A 12,225-nucleotide genomic window follows, 5' to 3' on the forward strand; every position below is an offset into this window, starting at 1 on the left:
ACTGACCTGTACAGGGAGCTCCTTCAGCACTGTTTTCTCTTGCCTGTCAGAATGTGTTTTGGCAGGATGTTGGATGAAAGAAAAACCTGTTCCTTAAAAGTGCTTGGCTTATTTTTGCAGTGTCATGTAGAGCAAGTGACCTCAAGCCAACTGCAGGTTTCTCTTGGAGAATTTCAACTATGCTAGGGGAAATTTTGTTGTGTAAGCTAGGATTATAGCCAGAAATTGTAATGGTAGCCCTCCTCCAGAAATCAGTCTGTAAACAGAGTGAAAAAGGAGCGGGCATTTGGTGCTACGTGGAATAAACGCTATGAGCTCAATATCTGTGCATTTGTCATGATGACACAGAGGTATCACCTGTCTTGACTCAGCAGAACTGAAAAGTTGGACACTGGGAGGAATGCATCAATGGTCTCTGCCACTGAGCTGTTTTTTTGTGATGCAACACTCACAAGGATAAGCACTGACATTCATGAATTTCTGGAGGAGTGTTTTCTCCTAATGAAACATACGTGAGGGAAGTGTGCTGTAGTTTTGTACTTTGAACATTTCTTGTTGTCAGCTTCCAGGATGTTTAGTTTTAACTGAAACTCACTGGAAATCCAGCCACGTGACTGATGTAGGATTCGCTTTGGGGAACATCTCTAATGCTATCAAATTCCACACTTAATCCACTGGTACAATTCTCAAAGTGTGAATTCAGCTATTGTCTACAGTGTAACTTCTTCCAGTAGTACATCATATTGGGAAGTCCTCCTGCCTCAGTTCAGCACTGGTTTAACAATTGTCACTGTTTCTTTTTGTGTTTCCTAGGAGCCAACATCTTTCTTACCTCATCTGGACTGATTAAACTGGGTGACTTTGGCTGCTCAGTAAAACTGAAGAACAACACTCAGACAATGCCTGGAGAAGTGAACAGTACATTGGGTACTGCAGGTAAGGAAGCATGTGTGAGGCAGAAACTTGGCTAGTTACCATAAAGAAGATAATAGCTCTGTCAAAAATAAAGCAGTATGGCTCAGGGAAAATTGGTTTAAGCTTTGCTAGTTAGATGTGCTTTACATCCATTAGCCAAAAAAAGTCAGTAAATGTAACTGGAAAGATAAAATGTTATTTGTCTGGTTAACTATAAAGGTTCTGAAGATTTGTTTTCTGGGATTTTGTCTTTCTCTACGGCCTTTCTGAAACAGTAGTGTTGTTAGGGGACAGCTGCTTAATCTCTTTGTTTTAAAGAACAAAAATAACAGAGTGCATACTATACCAGTACTTTCACTATTGCTTTTCACATTGAAAGACAGTTATGCTACTAATGTGTCAAACAACAAGAAGGTAAAGCCAGCACATGACAAAACTTAGCAAGAAAAGCTAACTGGTAATTCATTTCAGAGGTACTGAAAAGCATTTGTTTACATACTTAATCACTTCAGTTCCTTCTGCTGTACAAAATGATGACACGGTGTGTCTTGTTTCAAAGCATACATGGCTCCAGAAGTAATTACCAGAGCAAAAGGAGAAGGGCATGGGCGTGCAGCGGACATCTGGAGCCTGGGCTGCGTTGTCATAGAGATGGTCACTGGCAAGGTAGGTGTGTCATCTACTGACGTAACACAAAACGTCCTTAGCAGTTTCTCTAAAATCTGACTTCACTCCCAGCTGTGAGTCCGCAAGTATCAGGTTGGTTTTTGACTTCCCAGGGCACAGAAGTATATGCTTTGTTCCATACTGAGTTACTCACTAAACTTTGCACATTCTGTTTCCTGTTGCAGAGGCCTTGGCATGAATATGAGCACAACTTCCAGATCATGTATAGAGTGGGGATGGGTCATAAACCTCCTATTCCTGACAAAGTGAGTCCAGAAGGGAAAGACTTCCTTTGCCACTGCCTGGAAAGTGACCCAAAGATGAGGTGGACAGCCAGCCAGCTCCTCGACCATCCTTTTGTCAAGGTTTGTCTCACAGCTTTGGCTGCAAAGACTGCAGATGGGAATCAGACCACCTTCAGTTGGCTGTGTAATGTGCAGCTATGCCACAGGGCTTTGTATCATGGCAGGAGGCTGATACTAAGTTAATGCCCAACAGAAAGAAAGCAAGGTATGGAAAACTGAGGTGGCATCTGTGTTGTTGCTCACAGACATCTAGCTACAAGAACCTGGCACCATGCAGTATGCTTTGCTGCTCCTGAGGTGCATAGCCCTTATGTTAAAGACTTGTCAAACTTCATGGCAGTTAATTGGATTTGGAGGGCTACGTATGTGTCTAGAGCTTCAGTAAGTATGCATGCAGAGACATATGAAATGAAGTGAGTCCCTATCATAAAAAGTAGAATGAGAAATGCTTGGGACACCTGCTTTCCTTTAGTAAAACGGTCAGCCTTTAATTTCACACTGTTACTGACCATTTTCCTGGCAATTGGCACTACTTTAACAAGCTGCAGTCATTGCATGATTTGGTTTGATTTTTAGCTGAGAATGGTTTTTGCCTATTCTTAAGCAATGCATTTGGGTGTAGTAGTAATTGTAGCTAAACCCCATCTGCAACAGAGGCAGAATGAATTGTTGTGGTGACAGTAGGAATAGTTGTAATGCATTATATCACTATAACAAGGGAGAAATAAAACTTGCTTATTCCTTCTGTTCAGTGGAATTTGCTGAAGAGATTGAACCACTGCTATGTTTTTGCTGCAGTACAGACACAACCGAATTCATTGCCTCGTGTCCCCTTCACAGGTTTGCACAGATGAAGAATGAAGTTATTCAATCGATGGCCTTTTTTATTCTGGCAAAAAATACCTTTTGAACACTACTGTATGTAATATTTACATAAAGACTGTGCTGAGAAACAGTATAAAAGTTGACTCACGAAGACTGCACAAGTGACAGGCGTCACTTTTCTCTGCTGCTCCTGTATGTTTTACTTGGCACATGTTGCTCACGTGACGGTGTCTGCAAGTTGAAAGAAGCTGCATGTTTCAGTGAAAGTGCCATTACTACTGTATATGGACCATACCTTTTTTTGTTCTTTCTCCTGTTTCTCACTTGATTGAGAACCGTAATGTTAATATGTAGTATTTTTGAACTCTTTAGGTTCAGAAAAATGCTGTAGTGTTATCAGGCGCTATGGACCTTGTTTTTTAAATCTGTTTGTTGAGTGCACTGACTGTGAACTTTTACTGGTTTTTTTGTTTATTTGTTTTTGGCAAGCTTCGGATTTGTTATGCACAAGGCTGATTAATGAAATTAAAAAAAAAAAAGTTTTTTCTCAATAAATGGTTTATTTTAGGAGTTGGTGGTGATGGGTTTTTGTTCTGAAAGTGACTGTGCAACAATAGGTGGGGGGAACTGTCAAGTTGAATTGAATTTTTAACTCCTAAGGCTGCAGAGCTGCCAAGAATCAGCATCTCTTTCACTGGTGTAGTCAGTATCTTGACAAACGTAGGAAGCATTCTGCACTGTACAAGGGATAATAGAATTAAGGGTCTCCCTTCACTCTCCTGAGGAAATAAGATGATGTGCACTTCCTTATGTTACCTGTTATGTTAGGGATAGATGCCAGGGCTACATTCATTTTCTTCTTGCACACCTGAACTACAGAAAGTGGCCACAGTGTGTCGTGCTGACTAAAAGGAGAATCGGTGAAGATTATTCCTGTGTAGCATTTGGCTAAAACAAGAACTTGCTTTTAAGAATTTTAAAAATCAATTTCTGATCCTAGACTTCAATTTCCCTGTATTTTTTTCTTGAATAGTCCTCAATCTCAAAAAATGGAGACAGTAAAAGAGGTTAGCAGTTAGAAGAGATGATGGTATGATTATTTTGTTTGGCTTGCTGTTTCAAATAGTTACAGCTGTTAAGCATGGAACTCCCTTTTGATATTCTGTCTCTCTCTCTCCTCTTATTGTAGAAATCCCTGGTTTGTTATAGGTGAGACACAGCTGGATGAGCTGCTGAGAAAGAAAATTTAAATCCAGAGATCACCATCCTCTTCTGTGTGGGTCACCAGCGCTGGATATGTAGGCTTTCAAAAAATACAGTTCAATTTAAGCAAAGAACTACTCCTGTCTTCTCTACTTTCATTTATGGCAGGAGCAGAATTGCCATCGTCATCCTAGGCAATTGAGTAGGAACATACCTGAGGTTGAGGTGCAGCCCTGGCCTGCTGTGCTCTTCACTTTTTGGTAGTTTGTCTCCTCCTTTGTCTCAGGTGTCCTTGAACACAAACAGGAATCGAGAATGGTTTTCAGGAGCCAGGAGAAAAATGACAACTGTGAGGAGGCTGTTACTGCAGACCAAAAGAAAACTCATTCAATGCACTTCAGCTTTTTATATTTTTATTTTTTTGTATAAACAAATGTAAGACTACTTTTGTTAAGGCAGTTGTAGACCATACAGTTGTTTGTGGTGAAGAAGGGCAAACACTGATTCCTACAGACATAGGTCATTCTTTTAATACAGTGACCAGGGCTAGTTTACCTTTGGCAAGTACCATTAAACCTTCTCTGTTGGCCAGTGAACACTGGAAGGGTATTGGGTTGCAGCCCTTGTCTGCTGGGACTTAGATTCAGGACTGGCATCTTTGGCCCTGTGCCTGTTACAAGGGCTGCTCCAAGAGAAACCTGTGTGAAATATCCTAAATGTTGAGATAGCTTGTTGGTATTTTCCTCTTGGAGAAGTAGTACTGTGTGCAATAACAGAAAAATTGACTAAGATTGGTAAGGGATCTTAGAGGTCTCTAGTAGCACATTAAGTCAACTGTTCTTTATAAAGGGGGAAAAAAAGAGCTGTTTTTTATCACTTGAATATGTATTTGCTGCTCAGAACTTCTACCTATTTATGGGTTCATTGTACCATAACGAAATGCTAGCTGGAAGATGTTTTTTCCATCTTCCTTTCCCACCCATTTGCAAAGAATTGTATACAGTGTCTTCAGGGCTGGCTAGCTTCCACTCCTAATGCAATACTGTAGTCTCTCAGATGTACACACTATGTAATTGTGCTGTCCACTGCTAAGATTGTTTTAGCCAATACAGGTGCGTGGTTGCATTTCAGCACAGAAGGGCACATGCTTTATTAAGAGACAGCTTTGCTTTATATGCATGACAGCATCCTCTGGGCTCTTGCTTTATTCTGTGTGTTAAAGAAATAAACCAAAGCCCATGATTATTCTTATGACACATGACACAACTTACTCCAGTCTGCTTCAGAGCACAGGGAATGCATGTGCACAAGAGACAAAAGCCTGCAAAACCAGACCCTCCCAAAGATGCAAGGCCTGTTTCTTCCTTCATATCGTACTTCTTACTAACTGCATTCACTCTCAACAGCTATTGCTGCCGCATGCTAAATGCACCGTAGCTGCTCTTTAGGTACTGCATGTTTAAAGGATTACCTTCTCGATGATCTGATGGTACAGAACAGCAAATGCATATTTCATTGAATGATTCATACACTTTTGTATTAGCCTTTGTTGCTTCTGGCTTCAGTTTTATTGTAACAAAAAAATAAATGGTTTTTACGAGCTGCTAGAAATACAACTTGAAGAAAACGTAACATCACTGAACGTGCCAAGAATACTTCCCACTGCTCAGTATCAGTAACTTTGGGGTTTAAATTTAGTTGTTGTTTTGTTCCCTTAACTGAGGGCAGTTGGAAGGCTCCTCTCTTACTTTAAAGAGCAAAACAAGAACAAACCAAGAGGAGGACGTCTATAGCAATCAGTACAAGGGGGATGTGAGAGAAACATGGCTTTCCCAGGGGACTTGATCCTACTTTTATTAAATTCAGAAGGGTGTCAATAAACTCCACCCAGGCATAAAAAACTGCACACCTTACCTCTGTCCTAGGTCCCTCTCCCACTCCCTTCTTTTTTTCCCAAAAGAAAAGCAGAAGGTAATTTAAATATTACCTCAGACACTGTTAAGAGGCACTACATAAAGTAATTTTCAAAAAAGACAGACAACAGATTAATTAGGTTCACAACAGTATGGGTGCAGGGCAATAACTTTTAATGCACGCTTTGTATTACTTTGTTACAGCACACCCAGCTGTTTTCTGTTTCCATCGCTGTTAGAAAGGCCTAGAATTTGAATTTGTGTTTAAAGCTGAAAGTAATTTGTTACCTATTTTTCATTTTCCAAACTATGAATGGCATTTATTCTCAGAAGGATAAGATGTTTCAGCTCTACCACTAAGTATTGCCTAGGCTGTGACAGTGGGTAGCTTAGCTCTCTGCTCAGGCCACAGGCTCAAATTCTTCTCCAGGTTATGCCACTGCAAGGCTCTGAGCCAACAAAATGGGCCCCTAGCCAGTCTGACCGGGGCTGATGTGGTGCTCACTGTGAGGATAAATTCTAGATGTAAAAAAAAATTCTACTGCACTCCTGTCAGTTTAGTAGAGTTGCAATAGTGGTATCACCAAGCAGCACATCGTACTGTATTTGAACACTGGCAAATTACTGTTTTTAAACTGCTAACATGTGAGCTAGACAGCTATCAGTTTTAATCATCTTGTAACAGTTTTCTGACATTAATCCCTTCCTTAGAGCAAGCCAAGATAAAGCCCGTACCTCAGCAACCATCAATTAGTTTCCGAGTAGAGTCGCATCATACCAGCACACTGAATTTTTTCTCTTCAAATCTTAAGACACTTTATACAAAAACAAACCAACCAAACAAATGCAAACCTGTTGGGAAGAGTGTACGAAGGAGTGCCTCGTTCAAGAGTGTTCAGCCCAAACCCCACAAGAAAAATAACAGGAGTGCAAATTCAGATATGCATGGCAATTGCTCATCCTACCCTTCCTTTGACCTCACTTGAAGGACCATGATATGCACTTAAGAGTTTTCAGAGGTTGCATTTGTTCCCTTTGGGCTGAAGCAGTCTCTGAAGATATTATTTCTGTTTCTGCTTGTTGTCATTGTTGCCATAGGTGGAGCCTTTGTTAATTTCTGTAACACCTATCATCCATCTGACACCAACGGAAGCTGCAAAATAGAAAGAGGATAAAGTTAAAAGCCTTCCTGGAGGCAGAGACTGAAGGTCTGCACATACACAGCATTTTAAAGAGACAATCAGTACTCTCTGCTCCACAGCGTGGCTGTAAGGCATCGTATAGTACAGTGTTACAGCATTAACACCACTGAAGTACTACACCCATACCCCCATTTGTCAGATAACTTACCCACAATTAATTCATTTTGGAAGAACCTACATTTGTTTTTCTGGTCTATGTCTTGACTTAGGCCAGATGGCTGCCCTGCCAGTCAGAGGGACCTCAACAGGCTGGAGAAAGCGGTTGAGTGGATAATCCAGAAGTTCAAAGAGAAATACCTTGACTGGAATAAGCCTGTGCACCAAGACTGTCTGGAGGCATCGTACAGCACACAATGCAGAAAGAGAGATGGCTTTGAGCAAGTTCACTGTTGCTCACTGTTAGTCCATGAATTGAAACAAACAACTGCAACAAGTGAAAGATTTCACTCACAAAAAGAGAAAAAAAGAAGTCTTTGACATTTGACATGAGCTAGAAGACAGGGCAGGATCTAACACAGAGCCTGCAGTTTGGTATGGTAATGTAACAGTAAGCATGAAATCATTAAGATTTTAACCAGAGGGGTAAAAACCACATCTAGAGATGGACATGGAGTATAAATAAGAGTGACTGTTATAGCAACCACACAACACAGTGGGAATTTCATAAAGTTCCAGGAATGCTGCTGCCTGGACACCAAAAAATACTGAAGTCAGCAATTGAGATTTTTTCCTTCTCTGCTGTCTGATGGAAACTGCCACTGCCCTTCAATCTTAATTCACCCCACCGTCCTTTGCACCCTGGGGAAGGCTGGGTGCAAGAAAAGACTGCTCATATTTGCCAAGCCTGTGGAAGCACAGCAGGGACAAGTGCTGGGGTGCTACAGGTGCTTATCCATGCCTCTTCTCCTTTCTCAAAGCTGAACTCCCCCCATACTCTCCTTAACCCCAGTAGCTGCTGGGCAGTATTTCAATGTTCTTCCCCAAAAATATATCCCCATCACGGTAGGGTGCTGCTCACCTGATGATGGGGAAGGTGAGAAGAGAATTGATGTGCTCAAAGCCGGGTGAGAGGGCTACACTTTAAAAAGAGGGTGAAAACACAATTATGGCTGAGGAATACCCAATTCCAAGCATTAGGTAATAAAGGTGAGCATCACTGAGCTACTGGGGATGAGAGAAACAGCACAGGAACTGCTCTTCAGGTGTGGATAGCCGTGCTGGGGTCTCTTCAATGCACAAAGTTCAGTTCTAGCGCTGCACTAGACAAAGCCTTGGCATTCCACACTAAATAGAAGTCCAACTTCAGAAACAAAAGCTTTTCTACACTGTTTTCAAAAACCTCATCCAACATCACAGGATGATCACATTACTACTCGCAGATAGAATGCTCTCATCAATATCTACCAAACTTTTGCAGACAATATAGTCCCAAAATGGTTTTCTGACTACAAAGAGTACCACATAGCAGAACTCAAAACAAAAAAAAGACCACAGATTTAGGGCAAAACCTCTTCTGCAGCATGGCAACTGACAGACTAACAACATTCCCCTTACGGAATGTTGCTGCAGCATATATGAAGACAACTTCCTGAAGCAAACAGGCCTCAGTCAGCCAAATCAGAACTGCAAATGAAGGAAAAGGATAAAAGGGAATCACTTTCTATTTGGTCTTATTAAGAGGGAAAGCTACAGATTTCTTCTTTACTGTTGCAGGGTGCTAAAGGGAAGCTGCCAAATAGTGTGTCAGTACAGTACCTCAGGCCTAGAAACAATTCTTACCTTATCGTATGCTCCAATAACACCGTCATGTTTAAGGACTTCTCTTCCATTGAATATGTTATGGGGAAGAAGACAAAGAAACCAAAGAGAAATTGTTGCTAACCATCAGTTATGAGACTTACAAGCCCCCACCTGAACAGCAGGAGGAAGAAGCTGTCAGCTGGGTCATCCCCATGATGCTCCATAGCAAGCTGCAGGAGGTAGCAGAGCTCCTGCCATCTTTCTGCCCATCACTGCCTACCTCATCAACTGTCACAGATGTTACTACAGACCTGCTCTGCCTGCCAGAGCACCAGGGGCTGAACGAGGGCTGAGTTAACACAAATCAACATAGCTCTGAACATGGAATCTGTTTCTTGAACATTTTTTAGCTCCAAGAAAACCACCATGCACCCACATCACAGTGCCACATCGCTCATCATAAACCTTCACTCAGAACAGAGACTTCTCCTTTTCTGTCACATCTCAAAACTGCTTTTATCTGCTTCCTGTGTTTTGCACCACACAGCAACTGCAGGAGGGGTACAGAAATTTCCCATAGTCTGCTGTACAGATGTGTTGCATAGGCCATACACTGAAATGAATTTGTACAATTAAAGCTTATAATAACTGTAGAATTTTTTATTTAGTGTCTATCTTATTTTCTATAACAGAAAAGAAAGAAGTACAGACAACAACAAACATCAAACCCTGCAGCTTTAGGCACCAGGCTCAAAGGCCAGACTGTCTGGCAGCTCCACCAACAGGCAGAAACCTGCACACAGTTTGCATCCTCCTGGTGTTGTAAAGCCTCCTGCAACACTGCTGGCTCACCTTCTACTCACTATCCACTCATCTCAGCCTTGCCGCCCAGATCACATCGTCCTCTGACCCCTTGGTCTGCTTTTTGCATTTGGACCCTGTCACATCACTGTCAGATCAAGACTCATCCCTGTTTGTGATCTATGGAAGCAGGTTTTCTGATAGCACTGTCCACGCACTGCGTAGCAGATACACAACAGCTCCTGCAGAATCAAAGCTGGCTCACTACTACTTATGTTCGTTTCAAACGAAATACTGCTGTCTACAACTGATACTTAACTGCTGGAGCCATGCCATAAGCTCAGATGTCATTATGCTTTTAGCATTAGACATGTAAGAGCTACTGTCAGATACAAACACTTGACAGACTCACTGTTTTAACACTGTAATACCAGCTCCAAATTTTAAACAGTACCTGTGAGTTAAGCACATAAGTTTTTTTGTCACTGTGACCTATGAAACTACAGCTGCTGGAGTGGGTTCAAAGGAAGGCCACTAAGTTGATCAGAGGGCTGGAACACCCCTCCTATGAAGAGGGACTGAAGCATTTGGGCTTGTTCAGCCTGGAGAAGATTCTGGGGAGACCTCATCATGGCCCTCCGATACTTAAAGGGACCTTATAAACAAGAGGGAGACTGATTTTATACACCATCTGATAGGACGGGGGGATAAGATTTAAACTAAAAGATGGAAGATTTAGAGTAGATGCTAGGAAGAAATTATTTACTCAGTGGAAGGTGAGGCACTGGAACAAACCACCCAGGGAAGCTGTGGATTCCCCATTCCTGGAGGTGTTCTGGGCCAGGCTGGATGGGCCCTGGGCAGCCTGATCTGGTGAGTGGCAGCCCTGTCTATTGCAGGGGATTGGAACAAGGTGATCTTTAACACCCATTCCCACCCAAGCCATTCTGTGATGCTATGAATCAAAAGAGACTTCTGTCTTTTGAGCTGCTTGAGCATTTATCCTCTGGAGCAGGGACTGCCTTGTGTCAGTTCAAGTAGCATCACAAAGGACTCCTGGTCCTAGACCAGTAGTTAGAAATTAGCACAATGCAATGATTATTATGAGTATAAATAGACAAACTGCTGCAAAGCAAGGCAAGAGAGGATGGCTCAGCATTCTCAGTATAACGAGGAGACATTTTATTTAGGGCTGAAAGGGTTTGAGCTGAACCAGCAGAGCTATATATACCATGGTTATTCATTTCTCAGACCTGAAAGTTAAGTTCTGAGATACTACTGTGTTTCCACTCCAGCTTGACTGCCATGGGGCATTTCTCTTACAGATTGTTTGACCTGAACAGCCACTAACAAGCCAGTAAGCATTTTACTGGAGAACACAATTTGCAGGGGCTGCTGGAAAGACAAACAATACTCCAAAAACCGAAAAGCAGAGGATCAGGTAGAACCTCCCAGTCCCTCCTCCCTTTCCTATCACAGAATACTCAGCATAGGAACAGACAGCACAGTAATAAAGGTAATGTTATCACGTATTAAGCTTGCCCTCTGAAACAGTGAAGTCTATCTACAATGGGCGATGAGGAACCACAGTAAGCTTCCTGATGCAGGTGAGCTGTCAGACCAGCACAGACAGCATGGCTGCATCACATCCACGACCTTTGTGACAGACAGAGCCCTCAAGATAAAAAGCACGGTTTGGGGAGAACGGCCCAGCTGCAAAGACTCAGTTATTGGCTACAAAAGGCAGTGTAACTCCTTGGGCTGAAGTTCTGATGCTTCCACAGAATGAGACCAAAAATTTCCAACTGGCAAAGCTGATGTTTTCAAAGGGGTTAAAAAAAGGTTAAAAAAAAAAAAGAGAGACTGTAATGTATGAAGGGAACTACTGTCCTTTCAGTGAGTAATGGCACATCCATGTTCAAGTGTACAGGGTTACCAGCTCTGCTCTTTATTTTTATTGAAGGCTGAGCTTTCTTCCTCTCCCACAGACTGTCTGCCCTCCACAGTTTTTCCGAGATGATCAGCTAATAAGTGACATCACCTTTCTGTTTTGCCAGCTCATCAGCAAGAGGTGGCTGGCTGAATCTAATCAAATGATGCCCTCTGCTACAGGCAATTCAGTGCCTTCTGCCACGCTGCAAATCCTGGCCAATTACAGGCACTTTGATTATGATCACACCATGTATTCAGAGAGAAAACAGAGCTGCTGCTAAGCACAGAGGTCTTTCAAATCCCTATAGAGGAACTGCAACCTGCAGCATCCCGCAAATGTTGCTGATAATGTATGGTGCATCAATGCAAATCATACAGTGGTCTGTTAATCTCAGCATTCTTAATGTGCTCTTCAGCTGTGCTTTTGCAGTCTGGATGCCCATGCAATTAATTTGGAAGCCAAATCCTGCTATAGTTCACTCTTAGCTCCAGCATCACAAACAGTGTGAAAAAGTCTTTTGGATTCAGAGAACTCACAGCAGTCTATTTATTAATCTTGCCTTGTGGCCAGAAGCAGAAGAATGAGGTAAGTGGGGCATAAGATATCCCCCCAAAACAGTTTGTTTTCCTGCTTTTTCTTAGTAGCACAATACCTTCTTTTTATAGGGTCTATCCCTCCCTTCCTGATAAAGAACCAGATGTGATTAGACTGTGAAGACAATC

At 42.1% G+C, this 12,225-nt stretch overlaps 2 protein-coding genes across 9 annotated transcripts in view; one reads left to right on the plus strand and one right to left on the minus strand.

Moving 5' to 3' along the window:
* MAP3K4 (mitogen-activated protein kinase kinase kinase 4) overlaps nucleotides 1–3,281 on the plus strand; it is a 68,704-nt gene extending 65,423 nt beyond the window's left edge. For all 6 annotated transcript variants that reach the window (XM_052683716.1, XM_052683681.1, XM_052683700.1 and 3 more), the window contains 4 exons: nucleotides 814–936; nucleotides 1,475–1,581; nucleotides 1,767–1,946; nucleotides 2,727–3,281. In XM_052683716.1, the coding sequence (XP_052539676.1) occupies nucleotides 814–936; nucleotides 1,475–1,581; nucleotides 1,767–1,946; nucleotides 2,727–2,747 (431 nt within the window). In that variant the 3' untranslated portion in view covers nucleotides 2,748–3,281. The remainder of the gene's footprint in view (nucleotides 1–813; nucleotides 937–1,474; nucleotides 1,582–1,766; nucleotides 1,947–2,726) is intronic.
* A 1,029-nt stretch (nucleotides 3,282–4,310) lies between these two features.
* The window catches only part of AGPAT4 (1-acylglycerol-3-phosphate O-acyltransferase 4), a 78,780-nt gene continuing 70,865 nt past the window's right edge, over nucleotides 4,311–12,225 (minus strand). For all 3 annotated transcript variants that reach the window (XM_052683840.1, XM_052683832.1, XM_052683822.1), the window contains exons 9-10: nucleotides 5,663–6,980; nucleotides 4,311–5,632 (exon numbers count right to left, since the gene is read on the minus strand). In XM_052683840.1, the coding sequence (XP_052539800.1) occupies nucleotides 6,889–6,980 (92 nt within the window). In that variant the 3' untranslated portion in view covers nucleotides 4,311–5,632; nucleotides 5,663–6,888. The remainder of the gene's footprint in view (nucleotides 5,633–5,662; nucleotides 6,981–12,225) is intronic.

Source organism: Tympanuchus pallidicinctus, unplaced genomic scaffold (assembly GCF_026119805.1).
Source record: "Tympanuchus pallidicinctus isolate F22 unplaced genomic scaffold, pur_lepc_1.0 scaffold1, whole genome shotgun sequence".
In the NCBI taxonomy this organism is placed as follows: Eukaryota; Metazoa; Chordata; class Aves; order Galliformes; family Phasianidae; genus Tympanuchus; species Tympanuchus pallidicinctus.